The sequence below is a fragment of the Pangasianodon hypophthalmus genome, chromosome 15 (assembly GCF_027358585.1).
Source record: "Pangasianodon hypophthalmus isolate fPanHyp1 chromosome 15, fPanHyp1.pri, whole genome shotgun sequence".
Classification (NCBI taxonomy): domain Eukaryota; kingdom Metazoa; phylum Chordata; class Actinopteri; order Siluriformes; family Pangasiidae; genus Pangasianodon; species Pangasianodon hypophthalmus.
In genome coordinates this window covers 1,417,501-1,443,199 of record NC_069724.1, presented here as the reverse complement: position 1 = coordinate 1,443,199, position 25,699 = coordinate 1,417,501, and the positions used below count along the sequence as shown (strand labels likewise).

Sequence of the window (25,699 nt, the reverse complement as noted above, 5' to 3'; positions counted from 1 at the left end):
TTCCTGTAATGTAGAGTACTGTACAAAAGGCTTAGGAACATGTCAAGAACTGCTGTAAAGCAAAGACTTCCAGACTTACGCAGTTAAACACCAGGTCTCAGCTACACTGCAGTTTTATAAGGGAATTAACTGGCAGGTTTTTCGAAACCTCTCGGAGAATCTGCCTCAGTTCTTCTGGAGATTGATCTGTTGCTTTTTTTTTACTGGCATCCAGACATTTTTCTGTAACATTTCATTTCATTTGGAAATCTACAATGGCTTTACAGAGCCAATAATGCCGAAGTCGTAAAAATAAATAAATAAATAAACATCTAAGACAAAAGTAGTATTTAAAAACATGAGGGTGTCTTAGACTTTTGCACAGTACTGTACTGGATTTACAGGGAATTATGGTAATTTTACAGTATGTTTCACTGTATGTTTACAGTAATATACTGTAGATTTAAACTAAAATACAATCCACTACATTCAGCCTGATGCTTTTATCCAAAACGACTTACAGTTCAGGCATGATGGAGGTGCTGGGATTTGAACTCATGACCTTCTGATCAAAAGCTTTAACCCCTGAGACGGATTTCAGTGCTTACTGAACTGTTTTATTAACATATAAACTTACATTAAAGAGGATTTGTATTTTATCAAACACTATGGAGCCTTTACCAGAAAAAAAAAAGATTTATTTTATATGGCTCACTAGTTTTTTTGTTTTTTTTTTAATCCTCTTTCTGAACTTTTATAAAGCTGTGAAAGTTTTGTTGGCATGAATCCAGGAGCAGCTTCCTGCCAACAGCCTCAGGGTGTAAAACATCTTTATACCTGCGTTTTTACGTCGATGTGGTGAATGTAGTCACCTAATGAACGTTCTCAGAGCTTCATCTAATGAACGTTGATTGATTTTGGAGTTTTTGTGGTGCTGATAAAGACAAAAGAAAAAGTGAAAGTGATGGAAATGATTACTCTGTAAGATATAAATATATGACTTTTAATTAGTACTAAATAATCTAAAGAATATTTTATTATTTCCTGTTACAGTATGATTGTGTCTGTGTTATTTTCTGCATACCATCTGATTTAGCTCAAGGTATTTATGGATTTTTTATTTAAAAAAAAATGTTTGGGTTCTTTCAAGTGTGTGTGTGTGTGTGTGTGTGTGGCAAACAACAAGGAGACACTGAGGGCCAGATATTTTGTTGTTTGCTCCCGTTCTCAGCTGTAATTAGGTCTCATTCTGCACCAAAAGCCTTGTGTGTTATGTAAGAACCTGGTGTGCAAGCCTAAACACGCAACTTAAGCACGGCAACATGCAAAGTGCGTTTCTGTTTCTCATGCAGATGAGGGAGGATCAAGCAAAAAGTGAGGAAAACAGCAGATTGGAGAAATGTGAAGTGCAGCTGATTACATATTCCTGTCTGATGTACTAAATATTGGGCGATTAGCCGCGGTCAGTTTTTGTGCAGGTCTCAAAAAAATGGGCTCCATTCTTGTGGCTCAGTTGTTTCCTGTATATTTCCTATATATTTTATTCATGACAGCGTGTGTAATAATACAGGACTATTTTAGGGCTTTGAACTAAGAAAGAATTATTCGGGGGGAAGCGGTTTGTTTTAATGCTGTTTATCAATTGAGCTGCTTTTGTCATGCAGATCTGGTTATAATGCATTACATCAGGAACAGAAACATCAATTTTCCTGACATTTAACAAGAAATTCAACACATTAAACAGCACTTTGGTGAGATCTGCCAATTTTCCAAAGCCACAATCAACCACAGGAAAAATGAATACAGTGTGATTGTTCTTCTTCATTAAAACTTTACTGCATGAGAACTTCTTTTATTAAACACATTATCTTTGTTACTGAACTTGTATTTCCTCTTTACAAGTCCCGAGCTTTTTGTCTGTACCACTTCACAGCAGCTTTTAAAACACACACACACACACACACACACACAGTGCATTTAGTAGATGGTTCCATGTGTCTTGGGTTTCTGTGATGAGCTACAGCTTTAGAAAATGAAATGTTAATTTCAGACACGTTGTGAACGTCTCCTTACGTACACACATCTGGCCCTGAGCGAGTTACTTCCTCTGTTCAGAAGTGCTAAAGCTAAAAAACTCATCACTTTTGACTGGAGAGATGAATTGGAACGTTCTTATGGGTTATTTTGTGTTGCAGGTTCGGAGGTGTGGCATCTGATGTGTAAGCAGGCTGCGAGGATGGAGAGGAAGCTCAGGGTGAGAGACAGAACTCTTTTCATAAAGGTTTAAGTGTAAATTAATTGTATATAATTTACATGTGTGTGTGTGTGTGTGTGTGTGTGTGTGTGTGTGTGTGAGCAAAAATGAACATACCTAAAGATTCAAAATTAGGGCTGTAGTCAAGAAGACCCTCATCAAGTGCAAGACCAGGACTAGGCAAGACCGAGTCAAGCTCGAGACGTAAAACCATCAAATTCGAATCCAAAGATGTATTTCAACGAGTCGGCTTCATTCGTGCATTTTGCCTCTGATTCGGCTGATCTCTAGAAGAAGCAAATACGTCTTTCAAACTTTGCGTATGCGAAAAGAAACATCAACATGTACATTATTTTTACAAAGTCTCAGTCGAGATCGAGACCATATTTAGCAAGACCAATACCCAAGCCTGAGACAAGAACCAAGTACTAATAAATGCCAATAAGTCAGAGACAAGTCCAAGTCGATACAGAAAATGTCTTGAGACCGAACTCATGGCTGCAACTCTATTCAAAATTGTCAAACTTTCCCCAAACTACGTCAGTATTCCTGCCCACCAGCACTGCTGTCTAAGAGCGCAAACATGAGGCCAAAATGATATTTTACTTCAAACTGAGGCTTAAAATCCCACTCCCAACTTCCTCCAAATAAATACAACAAACTGAATTGAAATGAGAACACACAACTCAGTCATGGACAGTGAATCTGAATTATACACAGCTAATGTGTCTCTATGCCTGGAACAGCATTCATACTGAATAGAATCAGAAGAAGAAAACTAAACACCAGACTCGTCCATTAGCCGATATAACACCCACTGTCTACACGGCAGTGCTTAAAAACAGGATACAAACGCACAAAAGACTTTAATAAAAGAGTGTTTATGATATATAAGAAGTCTTATGCTGTGTTTGTGGCACCTTGTAAGCGGGAATTTGCAAGTTGTAGTGATAAATTCCAATCTCGTGTTTTTTCGTTTGCTCTGTCAGACCACATAAAGCTCATAAACAGCTACTTTAACTTTAACCGCACTTCTACAGTGACAGGCCTGAGTTCCTGTAAGTTCTGTTCTACTCTAGTGACCTTCAAACATTCATGATTCATGATTCATCAACACTTTGGACTGAACTTGCAGCACAGCAACATGCAAGCCGGCTAATGTTAGTGATAACTAACACTGATGTTTTCCTTCTCAAAAGAGCCATTATTAATAATTTTACTGTGTCTGTATATTAACTGATCTAAAGCCAATTCTGCTATAAACTAATGTAAAAGTAGAGAAGGGGAACTTCAGCCATGTTGGGAATGTTGACGCTGGGAATCATGACACAAAGAGCAGGAGAAGAGGGTTATTTTTATGTAATAAAACACTGATATGATTGATTATCTCCTACACCTTTGTGTTATGTGTTCTTAATAAACTCATGACCTGATGGTCAAAAGAAGACCAAGATATACTGCATCTGCCACGCCCACAACATCGCAGTTCATGAAAATGCGGCCACTCCAAGAACTCCAAGCATCAGCTACGAGTGTTTTTGTGGGTTTTTATAAGACATGTTTCTAAATATGTGTGTGTGTTTGTGTGTGTGTGTGTGTGTGTGTGTGTGTGTGTATTCTTGCAGCTAAGACGCACCTCAGAGGCCTCCATCTCTCCTCCCGGCTCCAGTATAGGATCTCCCAGCCGGGTCATTTGTGTGAGTAACACTCCACACACACACCTCATATACACACAGCACACACACACACATCTCACACACAGTTCACATACACAAACACACATCTGACACACACATCTGACACACAATTCACACACACCTCACCTTACTCTTTATAATGCTACTGTATTGGTGAGCACATCATTTATATCTTACACACACACACACACACACACCTCACATACACATCTCACACACACACACACACACACACAACATCCACACACAACTCACATACACATCTCACACAAACACAACTCTCACACACACGCATACATACACACACAAAAACACAGGTCACACACACATCACTCGCACACAACACACACTTCACACACACACACACACACTTCACACACACACACAGTCAGTAGGAAACTGTGCCTGTGCTCAGCTGTGAGAAATGAGGCTAATGAAGACTGATATAGTTTTCAGTAGTTTGTGTTTATCGTATGATTGTGCGTTTATGCAAATTCTTGCCTGTGAGGGATTTTTTTTTATTCAGTAATTCACTATCAGCACATGATTCTGCACTCAGCAGACTTTTTTCTTGCTCCTGTATCACATTAAAGGTGCATCAGGTAAGATTTGTCAAGAGCAGCTCTCTAGCGGTTAAATAGCTGAAACGGAAGGAGATTTGAATGATATTTTTTTACTCCTGGAATTCGTCCCCTATTCTCACACATGCACACAAAGCTCCGCCCCCAGAACCTACTTTTGTTCAACTAGAGTTAGCATTAGCAAGAACCGCCACGTCGTCACTTTCAAGCGCGCTCGGACATTCATCTGCTCGAGAAAACCACGTTACAACACAAAACATTATAAACACAAAGTGCAGCTGATATTTTATTAGAATTTATGAGAACAGTCATGAGTGCACTCGCTGTCCTTTTTTTCATTGTTATGGGGAAAAAAACGTATCTACTTGATTTGTTATGTATAGCCGTCCAGATGAACAATTCAAAGCTTCACACAGACTGTGTTTACAGACCCGTCCATGAGAAACATCGCTAATAACATCTCTAGTTCAGCATCATCCCCTTCTCCAGTAAGAAATGACTCCATCATGGAAAAGCACTGCCTTTGTTTATTCTGGTTTTACTGTGTTTCTTGACATCAAATTTTTTTGAGGCACAAAGTGACTTTTTGCTCACAGGAGAATTTTCTGGCTGCGCTGGGCGCTTGCTGAATTCAGTCTGAGTGAAGGGGCATTGAGGAGGGTCTATAAAATAACTGACTACAGGCTCATCCCAAAACAAGCAAGCATTCTGGTCCATAACGTTTCCCAGATGAGTTTTCTCAGCCGTGTAATACACTTGAGCTTGTAGTTGACAAGCTTCAACTATTATTTTGTTTAGTATTATTATTATTTCTACAGATTTTTTGACATTATTTGTACTAGTAAGAAAAAAAAATCACCTATTGCACCTTTAGAGAAATATTCCATTCATGAAAACAATTCTACAAGAATACTTCTTTCACATAAAGGGTTATGGACTGCAACACGTGAGTTTAGACTTCCTGTAGGGCTTTCTGATATGATGTGATATCGATGATGTTTCCTCCCACCTCTTGGCTACACTAAATTATTATTATTATTATTATTATTATTATTATTAAATTCTCTGACCTCATCACCATGTTTTCACTTCTTGTCATGTTATTGCCATGTTCATAAGTAAGCACATGATGCCATACATCTGTCCACAAAACCTGTGTGTGTGTGTGTGTGTGTGTGTGTGTGTGTGTGTGTCTGTTGAGCATGCAGGTATATGTTGCTTGAACATGTGTTTGAGTGTGTATTTGTGTGTGTTAGAGCTGGGTGATATGACGATATAATATGAATATCATTACAAATAACATCACAATGTTTTTTTGAGATATTATGTACATTGTGTTTTTTCATATAATCAGTTTTAATTGTTAAATAATTAAAAAATAATTGCACACTCATTGAAAGCTGCTGATGTGATGATAACGTGTGTGTATAATATATATATTACATACACATACTGTATATATATACACTTAAAATAAAGTAGAATAATTCAGAAAATATATTTTTATCGATAGAAATGTTGTTTATTAATAATGTGCACATATACTGTACAGTATGTACAGCATTACATTTTTAATATAAAATAATGTTTATTACAAAAATACATTTCTTTATTATTAACAGTCTACCGTATTGCTGATAGTTTGTGAACCTAAATACTGTGATACATATTGTGTTTGATAGAAACACCTTCAAGAATCGTGATATATCTCTGTCATATCACCCACCCCTAGTGTGTGTGTGTGTGTGTGTGTGTGTGTGTGTGTGTGTGTGTGTGTGTGTGTGTGTGTGTGTGTGGGGACATCTGTGGTATGTGCGGTCAGAAGCCTGCTGCGATGCCAGTTCCAATCTCCATCTGGATCTCTGTGTGTGTGTGTGTGTGTGTGTGTGTGTGTCTCACGTGTTCCTGTCTCCTCTGTTCTGTCCTTTGTGTGTTCTTTAGGCCAGAGTGGAGAATGAGATCCTCAGTCACAGGGCTCTGTCTTCATTACCTAAGCTTAACGCTGTATACGACGAGCCGCGACCCGATCTCATTCCTTACGAGGCGTATCACAGATACTTCTCTGATGACAGGCTAGAGCGTTACCGCTATGGGGAGGTACTGAGATGCTAGGCTTAGTGCTAATGCCATCAGTACTAGAGTCCTTCTGTTACTCCTTATTGCCTTCTGTAGTGCATCCTAATGAACTGATATTGGAATGATGATGGAATTATTTTTGCCTCTTGCTTTTGCTTTTGCTTATGTGAGCGGATGGACGGTTTTAGCTGCATGGTTATGTTGTGATAATAGACGATGGTGCATGGATTCAGGATTTGTCGTCCATTAGCATGAGTGTTTTATTCCAAAAAATTTTTTTAAAAATTCTGCCAATCTAAGGTCTTAGAGTTAAAGGTACTGTACTTTGCTTTATCACTGGAGTGGTACATCTTTTGTACCTTTAGAGTGTATCCTTTACCTGCATTGCACCTTTTAGAGTAAAGCTTTAAACAGTGGTCTGATTTTGTACCTTATATTGTAAGACATATTCATATTCCCAGTTGAAAGATACGTAATAAACGTACCCTTGATGGTACCATGACAGCAGCGAGGTAAAGTACAGCAGGGTACCTTTATTTCTCAGAGTGAATATCCTTAAACTCTTATTTTCTGTTAAATATATACAAACTATACAAACAAGAGCGTTCATGCGAATGATCACATTTCACATGGATCACTCTTTTCCGCTTTTTCTGTCAGTCCACCTCCCATCTTCTGGCATGGACCTGGAAAGGATTGAGTAATGGAGTGTGAAATGAATTTGTGCTTGCTTGACTTCACTTCATTTTCTTCTTTTCTTTCCTCTCCTGCACTGACCGCAGTCTCTGGGATCTCTCTCTGTGTATTCTCAGGTACTAAAGCGCTTTGGTCAGAATTCACTAAAATAGCCGCAGGAGACATAATGGAAGTAATAATTCAAATTTTTACCTTACTTGGGATTTTATATTCTTTTTTCTTTTTTTTGAGAGTTTGACTCTTACTCAAGCTGCTACATATAGAGTTTTATATTGTCTAAGAAGTTGCTTATGATGTTAATTTAAAAATAATGTGAAGATTGGGTCTCCTGAAGGTTAAAATGTGTTTTGGTTGCCATTGTGCCGTTGGTACGGAGCCCCGCTGGTGACATCGCTACTTACAAAATTAATAACGACTGGAACATCACAGTTCTGTCATTTACAATAATTAGATAAAATGAAGCTTTACATTTATAGCATTTAGCAGATGCCCTTGTCCAGAGCGATTTTGTAGTCACTATGAGACACATCAAAGAGTACTATCAGTCTAAAACCCTGTTTGGACGGTTAGTACGATATGAAAGGAAAACACAAGACAAGGAGGATTTTTTTAATAATAGATAAACAAAGTGCTAATTCAAGTGCTTGAGGAGGAGGTAGGTTTTTATCTTCATAGGAAGACGGACAGTTTGGACAGCCAGGAGAAGTTCATTCCACCACCTGGGTACCGGGACAGAAGAGAAACCAGCTTGATGCGTGTCCTCCTTGTATCTTGAGAGATGGTGGGGAAAATAATGTATGATGTAGTAACGACCTCTACTCTGATAATTCTTTAATATGAAATCCGGTCTTGAAAATTATGCACGTCACCACCATTCACCAGCCAGATCTCCCCTGTCTTACAGCTACAAACAGCTACAAACCAGGGAGGATGAAGGTTTACACGTTTCCTCCGAGACATCTGAAGCCAAGCGAACCTCATCTTTTCAAACTGCAGCATAACACACTTCGAGAAAAGCGCTATCCGCCCTCTTCCACATACTATAAGCTCACAGATGCCCATGATTGGCTAGTGTCACTGTGATTGACAGGAGAGAAAGAGAATATGCCCTTCCCACCCAGAGAACACGGCTAATTTTGCTCTCTTGGACTCCCGGCTCCAGACTTCATATTTAATAACAATAATAGAGGAGAGCTCTTACCATTACTACATCTGTTTTATCTAGTTATTGTAAATGACAGAACTGTTTTGTGCTGTATAATATACACTATTCATATAAAAATCTATTTTTTAATTCAACAAACTGATGCAAAAGTAAGATATGTACTGTAATTTATAATAAAGTGTGCATGTAAATTCTCCAGTGTCTTTATCTTGGCTAAAACAGATGAGCTTCTCCCTAAGCATGTGGTGGTTTCCATTAAAAAAAAAAAAAAAATTATATATACATATATATATACATATATATATACATATATATATATATATATATATATATATATATATATATATATATATATATATATATATATATACGGCCAAGACTTAATTAACTCGTTTCCTCAAAATATTGATTTCATTCCCACACCTTACTAAGTCTTGGCCACACTTTTTTTTTTAAATTAGCGATATCACCAGAGGGGCTCTGTATGTCCCAAGCCAAGTAATTATTCATGAATTATTATTATAATATTAATATTATTATTATTATTCATCTAATGGAAATGATATGTAGTTACAGTAGTGAGAACTGGACTATACATCAGCTTCTGGAAGGTAAAGGTTAAAGATTTTTAGCAGAAGATGCAGCTTGCGTTTAAATGATCCCCTGCTCTGTATTTGACAGGATATCTACGACGGCTTGGACCTCAGGCATCGGCGTTCCTCCAGCCCAGGCTACATCGACTCACCGACTTACAGCCGTCAGGGAATGTCTCCCGCTGTGCCACGCTCCCCTCAGCTCTACTACCGCTATGGTCAGTCCTCATCCAGCGTCCTGCCTTATTCCTTTTCTTACACACACACTCATACACACAGAGCGTGATTGTCCAAAGCTGAACTTTTTTGGCAGTTATTGAGTCTTGATTATTACTACAAATGTTCAGGATGCCTGAAAACCTTCAAATGCATCATTCAGATGTGTGGCCTTCTGGGAAAATCCTTCACATGGTCAAATTTTGACAACATATGTTTATCATAAGTAAAGTTCTAGCATTATTAAAGAATCTGTTTACATCCAACAGTGAAAAAATGAAAAAAATTGCAATTAAAGATATTCCAATTCCACCAAAAGATGCCTCACCTACCTCTTCATTTCTAACCCAATGCATTGATAGAAAACTACATCAATGCATTACTGCAATATTTTAAAGAATTAGACATTTACAGTAGGAAATTTGATTATCCGCATCATCCACATCAGTGTCTGTGTCATCACCCGAGGTAAAGTCGCTTATTAACGTCTTTTTATTGTCATTTAAACATTTAAAACTTGTCGTCTGTACAGAGTATGTAAGCGCGCTTCTTAATTGATTCTGATTTGATTAGGCTTGTGTTCATTTCACTGCGTCATGTAACCATCCAACAACTTAATCAAAGCATGATGTTCATTTTGCAAGAAAAGCACCCTTAGCTAGCGAGGTTTTTAGCGCTGTGTTTATTAAACGGTTTTCTTACACAACATTATCTGCTGGCAGACTAGAAGGGCAAGATTAGAAAGTTGCCTAGATAAAAACATTTCAATATCATTTTGATAAAATATAATTATGTTTTCTTACAGTAGAGTAGGCAGAAAAAAAACAGTTTTGATTAAAAGCTGATTTTTCATCTTTTTTGAGTGTGTTCTGAAGTATTTCCCAGGATGCCACACATACGTATATACATTCTCTTTTAGGCAAAGTTTATTTTAAAGGAAAATATTCTCCAAAACCAGAGCAGTCCATTCCACATTATGCTTTATCCATGATACTGTTACTCCTCAGTGTGTATCCTAGTACAAGATGGCCATGTTTTCACTCATAAATCTTTCTAAATAATATCAAATTGTTCAATTAAAATCTGATACAAAAATGTTGTGAATATGTAAGATCATATTCATCAGATCACTATTTCCTTTTTGCCTTTAATATTTAAACTTCAAGGTCGTTGAACTGTGTTAAAGTTATTATTGGATCAGAAATGTTCACTGATGGTATTGAAATATTTTATCAGTTGAATGTTAAAGGCGAACTGTAAACATTTTGGATTGGATTTGTCTTTTTGATCCCGTTTACATGTGGTCATTAGACATATCGAGTATCACGGTAAAATCACCTGGTAACAAGGAACAATACAGGAAGTAGATGGTCACATGTTTGCTAACTCAGATTTCAGGCTGGTTAACTGGAGATTTATTCTGACTGCAATCCAGAAGCATGACACATGAAACAACCAGATGTAAAAGGGGTCTTTGATTTTTTTTTTTTTTTTTTGCATGTCCATGTATAGTATGTTTTAATTCAGATTTACACTGTGTGATTTTCAGCCCAACAAATACCACACATCATAAAATAATTCTTTGGTCAGAAATGTTTTATTAAAAGCTCAGTGTGAGCGCACAGGATGACGCCAAACTCATGGGATAGCTAAAAAAACGGCAGTTGCGATGGCGAAACATAAATAAAACCTTTTAATGACCAACAAATCTCAGCATCATCTCAAGCTCACGTTGAGGAGTGTTTGTGTTTTCTGCACAAGCTGATTTCCAGATCACGCTGATTGATGACGAAAGCAGAACCGTATCGTGTTCTTTAACCGCAGGTCTGTCGTTAGAGGATCTTTATCGTGCAATCTGACGTGGAGACACACGCTGTCACACAGTCTGTTACAGGATTCAGCCCAGATTTTATTTAGATCTTGTACAGTGTGAGGCGTCTGTAATAAAAGACTGCTGAAATCACACAGTGTAAAAAAAACGAATTTGGCTCAATAGACTCATATCCTCATTGGTCAGCTTGTACGCCAGCCTGTGTTTGGGATCATGGGAAATGGGCGTGTCCAGACTGCACTCATGCTCTGCTTTCTGATTGGTCTTGGGCTGACTGCAGGCACTGAGAGTGGCAGGAGTTCTCCCTGTTACAGTCAGCTCGACGCCAGATCCAACATGTCCACCATGTACCAAGCACCCAGGCATTTCCATGTGCCAGGTAGGCTGCTGCTTCTTCTTCACTCACCCTCATCATCCCAATTCCACTACCAGCCGTGGAAAGGGAATGACGCCGAATCTGAAGGGCATACATGTTAAAACTCTTCTATCCTCATATATAACGCATTCTCTCTTTTCCATCAACCACTCCACGTTGGTCCCCCATGAAATAACCCGGGGCTTTCAACAACAGTAGCGAGTGTAACTAATATCTGTGTCAGGGGTATTTAAGAGAAACGTAAAACACACTACTGCATTATGAAATCTTTAAAACCACCAATCCAAGATGTCGTGTTTACCATCAACTACAAGCTTTCTTGTGTTGGTGTGTGTGTGTGTGTGTGTGTGTGTGTGTGGGTGGGTGTGTGTGTTTTCTGCACCTTTGAAACACCTCCATATTGCAAAGAATATGTTGGAAAACATTTTGCTGCTCTTCAGCTTCATTCTCAAAATATGGTGACTTTCTGACCAGCTAAAACATTCACATTTTAAATTACGTTTTCATATTCTATTCAGAAATTCTTTTCGAGCGAATAGCCAGTATTTTTGATTTTTAAGGTAGTGCCATTACTGTAAGTCACTGGAGTTATTAACTGTCATTAGTGTCATAAGCACAGGCCGTTACACCAGTGACACAAACACCAGTGACACAAACACCAGTGACACAAACACCAGTGACAGATTTCCGTTAAAGACATATTTTCCGAGATCATCATCAGAACATCATCTCAAATTACACATCATTAAACACACCGGCATCAATAAATCATTCTGTTAAATCATTTTTTCTGGTCATAGTATTTACAGGAAGATTGAAAGGTGTAACTCCAAAGTCATATCTAAATTTTCCACAAGAAAAAAACGAATTTACAAGTAAATTATTAACTTACCGAGTGTGGAGAGAACCTCTGCTGGTGCTGGTTGAAATGGCCGCTCATTCTCCTGAACTTTGACCCTGGAAGCACTTATACGCAACTGTTTGTGCTTTCAGAATACAGGTTTGTAAAATAGCTAACCACTTGTCATGACATGACCTGAAATGCATGGACAAACTTTTTTTCAAATGATTTATATTATTAAAAACTTATATTATTCTGCTAATTTATATATGATAGACCTCATACTTATGTTCAGCCCGTGATACTAAAATGAATGAGGAAAATTTTTAAATGTCAATAAAATCCTCTAAAACAGTACAGCTGGCCTGTGGGACTGCACGTGGCGGTTTCAAAGAATTTATTTATTTTTTAAATGGTGTCCCAAAAGTCTCCATACACAGGGGACTGTATTTGCCAGCACCACGTCGGTTGTGTCTTCGTCAGTTCACTTCTCGGTTGATCTGCAACATTTCCAGTCTTTTTGAATTTGTTAGTAAGTTTGGCGACAGTGTCGTGTGTGATGTGCTCGCCATGTTTCCTGTTAAAGTCCATCGCAACCTTGCGACTGCTTCCCGATCCAGCCATGAGAATGATTTCGATATGTTCTTCTTTTGTCAAAGGCGTTCTTAAAGGCTACCTGAAAAATATATATGTTATAAACTAAGTATGAAAAATTTTGGAAGATATTTTACTAAAGTGTTCATTTCCCTTATGTATGGAGACTTTTGGGACATGCTGTATTCCGTGGGGATTCTTGAAAACTATTTCATGGCCAATAAATTAAAGGACAGGTTTGTCACCATTTTCTGAGAATGTCTCTCGTGTCTCTTTTCTCCACTTCCTTGAATCGTCCCAGGGAAACCTCAGTAGAATAAATTCCAGCTATTCGTTTTCTGTAGTACTGAATTGTAGCCCTAGAACTTGAGAACTTCAGATCAGATGATGAATAGGGACATGACCAGGATGTCCTTCCTTTGTGTCCTTTTCACTTCTTTTCTACCACAGTGTCCTGCCACATCTCTACCATAATGTCCTTTTCTTCCTCACTGTTTCTCCTTCACTTTCTGTTTCTGTCTTCAGCCACTGCGGAGGCCAACATCTACAGGAAGCCACCCATCTATAAGAGACATGGTATTTGTGCAGACTCTTCTCTCTGAACGAGACACTCCTCTTGTTCTGGAGACAATGAGCCGTGATGTGTTTAGATACCTTGCCGTGTCTCCAGCGCTACTTTAATGCTAGTTTATAAATGTCACAAAGTGTCTGGTCATATTTCACATATTTTTGCTCATTTTGAAGAAGTATAGAGTACAGTGTAGATACGTACATACTGTTCCTTACCCGCTTCTGTCCTCTGATCTTGTTTCTTTCCTTCACTCCCTCTCCTGCTGTTCTTTCCCTCGGTGAAACATCCTTCCTGTGAGTACCGATCATTCCTCCTCGATCAATCCATCTGTCATTAGAGATGAATAAAACGTCTCGGATTATGATGTGTGGATTATTGCAATTTAGACAAAAAAACAACAACAATGACATAAAAATATGAATGGAGGTATCGTGATGCATTTACAGGAAAGTGGTGATTTAACTGCAATCATTTTGGGATGTAATAATTATAATAATTCATTCTATTAATATATTTTTGGAATAGTTCAGTATTAATTCATAAATAATTCATATTTTAGTAAAGTGTGCACTCATTTTTGGCTGAAATAAAAAAATCTCAGATTATGTTCAACCAAAAAAATCCACAAAATAAGGAATAATATAATTATTTATATTTATATTTCTCATCTACGTATGTATAATCCATATATATACTGTGTGGCTGGTTCCTCTAGTTACCTTTGCGTAGTCATTAACTTTTTAAAAAATATTTCTACATTACCAAAAACAAAGTAATCAAACTAATTTGTTTGAAATTTGAGATTTTGTGACGCATTTATTAAATTCTTTTGTAATTAATCGTAATCAAATCAAACAAGTTCCACTTTCTGAATGATTGTTCAGTGATTATGGTCGTTCTGAAATACTGGATATTCATCATCGGTTCAGTTTTCTTCACTTTCCTGTATTCTGTTCCTACGATTGGATTGGATGCTTTTACATCATGTAAAAGGTGGAGTTCTGATACAGAGCTGAGATCTTAAAGTTTCTCAATCCTTCGTATTTAAACACAGCTCTCCGCTACTGAGTGTACGCTCACATGTCAGTGGCTTAGGACTACAGTTGCTATCATAGCTTTAGGACTGTGATTGACACGTACAGTTTTGCCCTCAAGTCTCTATCAGTGAACAGTTGCTAAGTTCAACAAAATAGACTTCATGTGAACTGTAATGAATTTCCTGTTTACACAATCACACTATTTGTCCATGTAGAACACAGTTATAGAAGGGAATGATTTATAATCGCACTATTCGGTGTCACCCAGATGAGGATGGGTCCCTTTTGAGTCTGGTTCCTCTCAAGGTTTCTTCCTCATGATGTCTCAGAGAGTTTTTCCTCACAACCGTCGCCTCTGGCTCGCTCATTAGCGATAAATTCATACTTCTAAAATTTATATCCTGAATGTATATATTTCTGTAAAGCTGCTTTGTGACAATGTCCATTGTTAAACACGCTATACAAATAAAACTGAATGGAATTGAATTGAATTGAACGTCCCCGTTTTCAGTCTCGATATCTCTCTATCCTAAATCTTTAATCCTGAACCGCTCACTCGGCCTTCACTCTCAGCCATTTCTACCTTCACAAAGGAAAATCTCATCAGATTACCCATCAGCCTTTTCTCTTCTGATCCTCTAGATGAAAACGAACACGAAGCTGCGAAGACTAAAACCAATGAAGATATCCTGTCTTCCCCTTTTTCATCTCCGGATCACTACCAGCACTACTGCCACTACGCTGGCTCGCCGAAAGGTGCGTTAATTCATATCTTCTTGAGCTTGTTTGGTTTTTTTATGCTTCTTGGTGTGTATGGAGCTGGGAAGCTGAGAGTGTTTGGATATGAATTTTGTATACTTGAATTAGATACCTGTCACATTAAATGTTTATTTTCTGGGGTGTATTTAATACATGTAGATTTGTGTAATACGTGTAGAACTTGCTAGGTGTAAGATCTGAGTAAGAAAATCATATAATTCACAATTATGGATTATGGAGAGTTTTAAAAAATCAGAACCCTAAATACAAATACAAAGGGAAGACGTGATAATAGTCGTCGTTCACACTAGCGTGTGAAATGAAGAGACGTGGACTAGAGTTAAATCGTGTCAAAATGGAAAATATGCAACGTAACGAGGTAAGAGCATCTAAAGTTTTTAGTGAAATTCCTAATAATCACATGACTTCAGCTGCTGGCAAGCTAACATTAGAATAGCCAAACTAGCTAAAAGTTACCTAAATAGGTACGCTGGACAACACGACTGTAGAAAACTCACGATTTGAAAACTTTTGCGTCCTTTAAACTTTTAAAGACTGATGGGGAAACGATTTCTCTCTCTCTCTCTCTCTCTCTCTCTCTCTCAGTTCCTCGAGCTCGTAGATTCTCCTCAGGAGGAGAAGAAGACGGCTGGAGTCAGAGCATTAACAGAGTACATACACTCACCTTTATTTTCTCACTTCATTGCTCACTCACTTGCCCTGATGATGTGATCTTTCTCTACACGGTTCAGGGATTCCCTCTCAAATTGCTTTCCAGATCCAGGCTGGAATCGGGAGGATGATCCTGAAGGAAGAGATGAAGGCCCGGGCTGGTTCCTATGACAACGACCCTTGGGCCAGTGCACGCAACTCTCGCAGTGGGAGCAAAGAAACCCTGTCCGGTCTGGGCTACAGTAACACTGTTAACGGCTGTAAGAACCCACTCCACACACACACACACACACACACACACACACACACACACACACACAGACAGGGAGCTCCCTGGATGTGCATGCAAAGACATATGTGGTGTAAAAATGGTGTTTTGGTGTCAAACTAACATTGGGAAAAGAATGATTTTATCTTGGGAACACTGACTACAATAAGCTACTTACTGGTGATGATGATGATGATGATGATGATGATGGTGATGATGGTGATGATGATGATGATGGTGATGATGATGATGATGATGATGGTGATGATGATGATGATGATGGTGATGATGGTGATGATGATGATGATAGGGTTTAGTGATGAAGTCATGGTCATACTGGGGTTAAACTTAGATTTAGAAATGACGCACTTTAATTTCACTCCCCACAAGCATGTTAATGCAAGATCATTTCTTCCTGTCAGCACTCTGAGCATTATATGTTAGAGATGGAAATCTTCACAGTTTTAATCGATTCATTCATTTTTTAATTTTGTCTTTAATTTTGGTGTAACACGTCTTACAAACTGCAAAAGGTCTTGTCAGCTTTTAAAAAAGAAGGTGCTGCTTGCTTTCTCCAACATCTCTCTCTCCCTCACCCTCTCTCTATCCCTCTCTCCCCCTCTCTCTCTCTCCCTCACCCTCTCTCTATCCCTCTCTCCCCCTCTCTCCCCCTCTCTCCCCCTCTCTCTCTCTCCCTCACCCTCTCTCTATCCCTCTCTCCCCCTCTCTCCCCCTCTCTCCCCCTCTCTCTCTCCCTCACCCTCTCTCTATCCCTCTCTCCCCCTCTCTCTCCCTCTCTCTCTCCCCCTCTCTCTCCCCCTCTCTCTCTACCTCTCCATCTCTCTCTCCCTCTCTTTCTCTCCATCTCTCTCCCTCCCTCTCTACCTCTCCATATCTTTCTCCCTCTCTGTCTCCCTCTTCCTCCCTCTCTCTCCCTCTCTCTCTCCCTCTCTCTCTCCCTCTCTCTCTCCCTCACTCTCTCTCTCCCTCTCTCTCTCTATCCCTCTCTCTCTCCCTCTCTCCCTCACCCTCTCTCTCTCCCTCACCCTCTCTCTTTCTCTCCCCCCTCTCTCTCCCTCTCTCTCTCTCTCTCTCCCTCTCCCTCTCTTTTTCTCTCCATCTCTCTCCCTCTCTCTCCCTCTCTCTCTCTCCCTCTCCCTCTCCCTCTCTCTCCCCCTCTCTCTCCCTCTCCCTCTCTCTCCCCCTCTCTCTCTACCTCTCCATCTCTCTCTCCCTCTCTTTCTCTCCCTCTCTACCTCTCCATATCTTTCTCCCTCTCTGTCTCCCTCTCTGTCTCCCTCTCTCTCTCCCTCTCTCTCTCTCTCTCCCTCTTTCTCTCCCTTTCTCACATTTTAAATGTAAACCCAGTTTCTGTAATCAGCCAAATTAAAAAAGAAATAAAAATAGAAAGTCTGTTAAGAAATGTATTTTTCATAAATTGATTCTTAAATAAATATTCATGCATGGATGCAGAATATTTTAAGAAAGCATTGTGGTACACCGTACAAAGGCACAATTATTTCTCTCACCCCTAATGTACGTTTCTGTTCTCTACAGGACATGATTCAGTATGAAAGCATGAGTATGTGAAATGAAAGTAGAGCTGCATGTGTGTGTTAAATAATGAGGATGTCTGGCAGCTTGACTGCATCCTACTGTGATCGGATTAGTCAGATAGAGAGAGAGAGAGAGAGAGAGAGAAGGGAATCCCTGTCTTCATATCACACTTTTATCACAAGCCCACTCTGCTCCCCAGACATGTGCCGATTATTGCCTGCACAGAGACGTCCAACATGTCCGATGTTGTTATTGTGGCCATTTTGTAATACGCTCACTATCCCTGCACTCCTTTCTATGAAAGCATCATTTTTGGGTAGTATTTACATTTCTGAGATAAATTCCTGTGGCTGTATTCACTAAGAATCTTAAGGCTAAAACGAGCTCCTAACTTTCCCTATCACAACTTAGCATTTGAGTTCCAGTCTAGAAAGCTGCTAAAACTACATGAGAGCAGCTTCGGTAAGACTTTCTGTCATGTCCATTTGTCTGAGGTTGTTAAAAAGTTGTAAGGTGATGGAGGCATTTGTTTTCGGGTTGTCCATCCGTCCATCCGTCTGAGATTCTCGTTAGCGCTGTATCTCAAGAACGAGTGGTTGAACATTTGTAGGATTTCTATGGAATGATCACTGAAAGCAGAAGATGAACTGATTAGATTTTGGATTCAAACCAAACAGGGTCAAAGTCACAGCAAGGTCAAATTTCTGAAATAGTTTTTCTTCAGTAATCAGTAATCCTTCCTGTCTGTCATACGGAGATGCTACTTGCACGTTCATGTGCAGGAACTCAAGGCCCATTTCTACGATTTTTGCCATCAGTCTATCAGTAGGAAATTCCTGTTAGTCACTGATTGAATTTATGTATATACATCAGCGTAACCTTTGACCCTTTATTTATGAACGCCCCAGCCTTAATGTGATGGACAGCAGTGATTATTAACACACACACACACACACACACACACACACACACACACATTCAGCTGACCTTAGTCCTTTGCTGTGATTAAACTGCTCGATGCCAGAGTGGAGAAATGTAATTTCGAGTGCAGGGGAACGTTTATCACTCCTTCATCTGCCGTGAGCTTTTCCACACATCACGTTCGACTTGTTCCAAATTAATCTCTATTAGTTTTCAGTTTCAATTTTCATGTGCTTTGCTGGCATGACAAATAATCATACATTTGTATTGCCAAAGCAAGTACAAAGGGAGGGTAGTGTAAAAACAGGAGAAATGAAACTAAAAAGACAAAATAAAATAAAATAAAATATACTCTCGGATATCTGTGTATTTCGTGCATTCTGGTAGGAAGTGCAGCTCTGTCTCAGTTGTGTTTTGGTTGCAGTGTAGCAACACGCAAATTTTCTATCTGTGGGAGCCATGTTTTCCTGCGTCTGCCTGTTTCTAGTGCTAGGTCGTGTCCACTTAATCTCTACCCATCACAGTGCTGAAGCAAAGTACAATATTTTAATTTTTAAACAACTGAAGTACTTAATTATGACTTTATTATAAAGGTATAATGTACAGTTACAGTGAGTTATGTACTCAAGTACAGTAAGGAGTTCTCTGCTCCTGTACACTTCTGATAGATTAGATTGAAATGAGGACCAAAATGCTGGAGTATTCCTTTATGACCTTCTGTGAGCAATTTACAGTGTCAAACAATGACAATAAGCCCCGCCCCCATGGGTGTATGGTCTTTCTTATTTCCCCACTGATTTTGTCCCCATCGTCTATTATTCATGAGCAGCAGAATGAATGCAGCCATATTAACACCCATCACTCTGTCTCTGAGAGAGAATGGAGAGCGATTACAAACACACGGATGTAACTCTATATTTCATCCTTCTCTCTCTCTCTCTCTCTCTCTCTCTCTCTCCCCTCATCTCTCTATCCAGCTCCCAGGTCGCAGTACAGTGCAGACAGCGGTGAGTCATTTACACAGCTCATGTCTTCTCATCTTCCTCTCCTCATGTTGTGAGTGCTGTTATGTGTGTGTCTCTGAGTGATCTCAGCTCATTCTTTACGTCTCTGCAGAGCGATTTTGGGCCTCACTAAAGAATATCTTGGCTTCGAAAAGTATTTCATAATGCCAGATTGTGGAAAATTATATATTATAAATATATGCTACTTAAATGCTTTTGTTGTACTGCGTTTATTGCTACTGTTACTACTAATATGTATAGTGAAACTAAAAATGAATTTATATATAAAAATAGAAATATTACAGCTTTCAGACAGTTGGTTTCAGCTGAATCGCTATAAGCATGCACAGAGGGCCCTCTAGTGTCGGCCCAGCGTCTTCACATCTGCCATGTCAGTGACTGTGTCTATATAAAACATCATTACATGTTTAACATCAGCTCATCTTACTGTGAGTTCAGCTGCTGAGCGTTGTGTGTGTGTGTGTGTGTGTGTGTGTGGTTTCTCGCAGATCCATTCATCTCGAAATCAGCTTCGTTGCCAGGCTATGGCAGGAACGGTATAAACAGGGTAAGTGGATGGCAGAGATCCTGTGATTGATTAGATGTCACCCAAAACCTTCATTCATTCATCTTCAGTAAACACTTTATCCTGTGAGGCTGGAATACACCCTGGATGAGAGAGAGACACACACACACACACACACACAGACAATTTGGCATAGCCAGTCCAGTAATCCAATGGAAGGAAGCAGAAGAACCTCGAAGGAACCCACACAGACACGAGAAGAACATAGACAGTAAGCTCAGAATGGAATCAGTGACTCTGGAGCAGTGAAGTGACAATGCTACACCGTGCAGCGCATCCAAAACCTAAAAGAGACTAAAAATATTTTCTGCATTTAATAAATAATTAAATTAAATTTGTTTCTTTGGCAATGCACACAACTGAGCAAGGCACATATGCACCTTTTACACTCATCAGGAAAATCACATTGCTGATTGAAAAGAAACTGGAAACACCCCGTGCATTTGCATAATGGAAGGTGAATAGGCTCTTATAATTTATTAAGCAGTAACACTTACCTGTTCAATACTAAGATTTTCCGTTGAAGTTGTCAGTCTCTTACAAGTCTATTAAAAAGTTATTTATATTATTATTATTAATTATTATTATAACCATTGCTGTGCCCAGTCTGAGCACTAAAATACCCTAAACAGTCCATATAAAATATCTTAAAAATGTTTACGTTGACATTAATGATCTGTTCACGCTCTTTGCAGCCCCACAGTGCAGATTACTTCCATTACGACAGCACCAATGCGGTAAATTGGGGATTTAGAGGTACGCGTGTTCTCAGCCCAGCTACATCTATACATTATATGGCCAACATATGTTTCTGCACCCCTGACCATCACACCCATATGTGCTTCTTCCCCAAACTGTTTCCCCAAAGTTGGAAGCTCACAATTGTACAGAATGTCACTGTATGCTGTAGCTTTACAGTTTCCCTTCACTGGAACTAAGAGACTCAAACCTGTTCCAGCATGACAATGCCCCTGTGCACAAAGCGAGCTCCATGAAGACATGGTGTGTGAAGGTTGGAGTGGAAGAACTCGAGTGTCCTGCACAGAGCCCTGAACTTACTCAACCCCACTGAACACCTTTGGGATGAACTGGAACTGGAGACTCCTTACCCAACATCAGAGCCTGATTTCACTAATGCTCTTGTAGCTGAATGAACACAAATCCCCACAGCCACGCTCCAACATCTAGTGGAAAGCTTCCCAGAAGAGTGGAGCTTATTATGATAGCGATGGGGGAATAAATCTGTAATGAGATGTTCAACAAGCACATGTGGCTGTGATGGTCAGGGGTGCACATACTTTTGGCCACTGATTCCTGCTTTTCTCTTTTTTTCTCTGTTTCAGAATACAAGGTTAGCGACCACACAACCTGATACTGAAGAAACCAGGAAAAGAACAAGAACCATTTTTACTTGATGAAATAAAAAATCCCGTGACATTTTTTAGTTGTTTGTGAAACTCACATTTTAACTGTGAATTAGACAGTGACCTTCAGAGGGGTCACCAATCATTTATCTTCAGGTTTTGCTTTCTGCAGTTAGCAATGTTCTAAATATGAACCAAAGAAGCCTTTTAAAAAACTAGCACCAATAACTTTCACAAAAAGGGAACAAAGCAGCTTAGCTATAAATAAAAAGGGCCATAAACCATGCTAAACATAGCTAGCTAACAACCTAGTGGCTAGCTAGCAGCAAGATACAGTAACATAAATTACAAGTCCACTGGAGTGGTAAATTATTTCCTAATGTAGTTGACACAGTCTCATTTCAATCATGTGACCAAACTAGCTAGCTAATTCATAAAATGCTTTCTCTGTATGTTTACATTTTTAGTTTATAATGAACGAATATGCGGTCAGGGAGTGGTAAGTTTTTCGTAAGTGTTGTAGTGGTGATTAAATGTGTAATTTACGTGTCTTTCTGACATGGTTAGGGACACATACTTTGGCATTTATTAAAATTGTTGAGCTATCAAAACCCCCCCTAACATTTTGTCTTTACTTTCTTTTAAACAGTAAGTGACCCAGACACTATGGTCTAAATGTCCGAGTTTATAAGCCGCTAACTTTCTTTTTAATATATTCTTATGCTGTGTATTTTTCTCAAAATGTGCTATAACGTGTGCTATAAATACCAGCGCTCTAGTCAAGACTGCCATTGTCAGGTCCAAACCCAGGACTAGCTGAGATTGAGTCAAGGCCGAGTCAAGATCAAGACCGAAAACCATCAGATTCTTTTCCCATCCAAGCTTTTAATTCAGTTTCACATTTGTAAATTCTCTTGAGAATTATCCAGAATCCTGCCATTGGGGAAAAAGGGCTTTTTTTTATTAGAAGGCAATGTCAACATCCGTTCTTAAATCGAGCTGATTATGCTAGTTCTGTCAACTAGTTAGCTTCATTCATGCTGCGCCAACGATTAGTCTGTTTTCCAAAAGAAGGAATTACTTCACATGAAACTTTGTGTATGCAAAAAGAAAAGACAACACAAACATTATTTTTAGAAACTCTCAGTCGAGATCAAGACCATATTTACCGAGAACGATGCCCAAGAATGGCTCAATATATAAAACATCAACATCTCAGTGCTACCAAATACACACAATTTTATTTATTTTATTTAAAATGCTTTTACATAAAGCAGCTTAACAGAAATCTAGAAAAATTCAGTTAGATTTAGATCCCTATTGTTGCTAGTGATTTTAGTCCGCAGTTTTTTTTAAACTTAATAAAGACTGATACAGCTTTGTATGAGAAATACAAGTTTTAAAAAATGATTAGGTTTATATTAATGCTGTTTAAAAACACTTCTTGGTAGTGGATTTAGAATTTTATAGCCTGCTGTATATGCATGAGCTAAAAAGCAAAAAGATCCTTTTACAATGCTTGGACATTTTCACAATACACAATATGTATAAAATATTGAGCTTTTCTGGGGATGTGCTAACGTACTGTTTCACAGTGCGGCTCTACCAGCAAGACTGTACAGCCATATTCTATGTAATTCTATGGAAAAGTTTGTTTTCTTCAACATTTACAGCACAATAGTTTCATGCAGTCAGTGGTATAAAAGCTCTGAGCGTAATTTAATCACATTGTCCACACCTAGAATGAGCCACGTCATCATTAATTGTTCATTGTTCGTTATGTCAGTTATCTTTCTGACGTTTACAGATTTATCCATATCAGGATCTCATCGTCACTGTTCGAGGTCGTAACCCGCTTCCTGGTGACGTGGACAGGACGAGATTAGAGGTAAATCAGTTTAAAGCAATGCACCTGGAAAAGTAAGAAATAAAACATGACATGGTGGTGTGATGCGCTGCTACATCCCGAAGTGTTTTATTCCTATTATACCACCGCAGTTTGCCAACACAACCAATTCTTTTATTAAATAAATAACAGTACTGAATCTTTTTTATGCATTTGTGGAACATCCGCAAAACAAGTTCCTGTTCTCGCTTACGTTATAGCAGCTATCTATCTATCTATCTATCTATCTCCTAAATAAGACAGAAAAACACAGCTTGTTACCAAGAAACTGCGAATCGTAAAATCCTCTGTCCTGAAGATGTAGGAAATCTTACTGACCATTACAAAGCATCGACACTGGAGACTCCTTCCTTAAATAAACATCTCCTTAGAGAAAACTTCACCAGATCAGTGATTACACATGTTTTTAATCCGTTGATGTGGAGCGTCCGCCGTACAAGTCCCTGTGAATGAGCTGTTACTATAGAAACGATAAAGACGATAAAGAAACGATAAAGACAGTTTTTTTAAACACCTTCTGACCAATCAGAGTCAAGAATTCAACAGCATTGAGGTGTAATGTATTTAAAAAAACAAAAAAAAAAACACCTCAGTTATTAGCAGAGTACGTGTGCAAAGACCTTGATTTCAAAATAACCTGAAACTCACCTTTGCGTTGTAAAATTCTCAGTTAAAATATATTTCTTGTCTGTGTGTTTAATAAATAAGCTCTCATAACCAAGATAACATACCCATGTAATGTTCACGTATGATCTGCTTCCACATGTCCTCCAAGAGACACCTGTCCCCTGACGAGTTCTACCAGGTGTTTGGGATGACGATGGCCGATTTCGAGCGCTTGGCACTGTGGAAACAAAACGAGCTAAAGAAGCAGGCGAGGCTGTTCTAGGAAATAAAGCTGTGGACCTCACCTCAGGACCAACAAGCAGAGAGCTCTGGAGGGTTAAAGTAGTGTGAAGGAACTAAACGATTTGGATTGGAGATCTGTTCCATCAAACTGGACACGGTGAAGCCTTCAGCTACTCCACTGTGGACTGATTCACACACGTGCGAGACTCTGTCCAGATCCAGTGACCCAGTGGAATAAAGCGTGTGTGGCTTGTTTGATTTTATTTCAGACTCGACCTCCTGCAGTATCCTTTCCAACTGAACTTCAGGTTGCACCGTATAGAAGTATATGATAGAACATTTTTTGCCTTATTTGTGAGAACGTGAGGTTAACACCAGCAAGTGTGCAAAGAGCGTGGACTGAATGATCTTATTCTTATCTTATAAAATGTCCAAACTGCATATTGTGTCTCCGAGATTGAAGAACGTTGGATGTATGGAGTTCTTTCTTAGCCATCGCTTGTGAGGGAGCGTATTGTGTGTATTTTGCAAAACCAAAGTCTTTAGCGCATATCGAACTGTGCCATACTTACGCAGAAATAACTGAACTGTCTGTCTTCTTCTTCTTCTTCAGGTGGAGAATGAATGAGATTTATGAATGAGTAGAATGTATATTAAGAAAAAGTTCATTCCTGTTTTTGCCTTAATTAATGAAACGTTAACAGCAACCTCATTCAAAAATCAGGAAGATTAATTTACCACAAATCAGCCAAGACATGTTCAGCGTTCATCAGACTAGATCACTCCAACTCTTCCCCGCAATATACGTCTCCAATTGCTTAACAGATGCCACCATTTTAGACTGACTGTATTACTTCTTTCCTTAGCGCTGTAATTATTCTGAACCAGAAAGCTGGAAGTTATGTAGATGATAACAAATTTCGTTCATTCGTTCATTCATCTGTGAGCTCTTTCTCCTGGTCAGGATCGTGGTGGATCCGGAGTCAATCCCGGGAACGCTAGGCGTGAGGTGGGAATAGACCCTGGATGGGAATCCAGTACATCACAGTGATAATGCAGCTCCTCTTGTTCAGTACAGACTCGTTACAAAATCATTTATTTAAATCTGACAATACGTCACTAAACATCATCATTAGAACCACGTGGACACACCACTGGGCTCGTATTTATTCTGTCTTGGTGAGAATTTTTAGCTGCATTAGCTTCATAGCTCCAGTGGACATCAGACTATTTTTGGTAAAATTTATTTTGGATTTATTTATTTTTGCTAAATAGTTCCCTTAAGCAGGAGTGGTGCGTTTGACTG

General features: G+C 39.0%; 1 protein-coding gene and 1 long non-coding RNA gene across 9 annotated transcripts in view; one reads left to right on the top strand and one right to left on the bottom strand.

Moving 5' to 3' along the window:
* The window catches only part of LOC113541460 (actin-binding LIM protein 3), a 71,501-nt gene that overhangs the window by 45,280 nt on the left and 522 nt on the right, over positions 1 to 25,699 (top strand). The window contains exons 8-23 of one of the 8 annotated variants that reach the window (XM_026938424.3): positions 2,175 to 2,233; positions 3,859 to 3,930; positions 6,453 to 6,608; positions 7,370 to 7,399; positions 9,130 to 9,259; positions 11,369 to 11,467; positions 13,425 to 13,475; positions 15,168 to 15,263; positions 15,873 to 15,937; positions 16,045 to 16,198; positions 19,662 to 19,691; positions 20,198 to 20,256; positions 20,970 to 21,030; positions 21,618 to 21,625; positions 23,446 to 23,526; positions 24,320 to 25,699. The exon at positions 24,320 to 25,699 is cut by the window's right edge and continues 522 nt beyond it. In XM_026938424.3, coding sequence (XP_026794225.2) covers positions 2,175 to 2,233; positions 3,859 to 3,930; positions 6,453 to 6,608; positions 7,370 to 7,399; positions 9,130 to 9,259; positions 11,369 to 11,467; positions 13,425 to 13,475; positions 15,168 to 15,263; positions 15,873 to 15,937; positions 16,045 to 16,198; positions 19,662 to 19,691; positions 20,198 to 20,256; positions 20,970 to 21,030; positions 21,618 to 21,625; positions 23,446 to 23,526; positions 24,320 to 24,433 — 1,265 coding nt within the window. In that variant the 3' untranslated portion in view covers positions 24,434 to 25,699. Of the gene's footprint in view, positions 1 to 2,174; positions 2,234 to 3,858; positions 3,931 to 6,452; positions 6,609 to 7,369; positions 7,400 to 9,129; positions 9,260 to 11,368; positions 11,468 to 13,424; positions 13,476 to 15,149; positions 15,264 to 15,872; positions 15,938 to 16,044; positions 16,199 to 19,661; positions 19,692 to 20,197; positions 20,257 to 20,969; positions 23,527 to 24,319 lie in introns of all 8 variants that reach the window. The other 7 variants (XR_008303910.1, XR_008303912.1, XR_008303911.1 and 4 more) reach the window with 7 other exon arrangements.
* LOC117599145 (uncharacterized) lies at positions 1,065 to 12,577 on the bottom strand. Its single transcript, XR_004579576.2, has 3 exons — positions 12,357 to 12,577; positions 2,351 to 2,520; positions 1,065 to 2,207 (listed from the first exon to the last, which is right to left on the bottom strand). It is a non-coding gene; the product is annotated as an uncharacterized LOC117599145 (long non-coding RNA).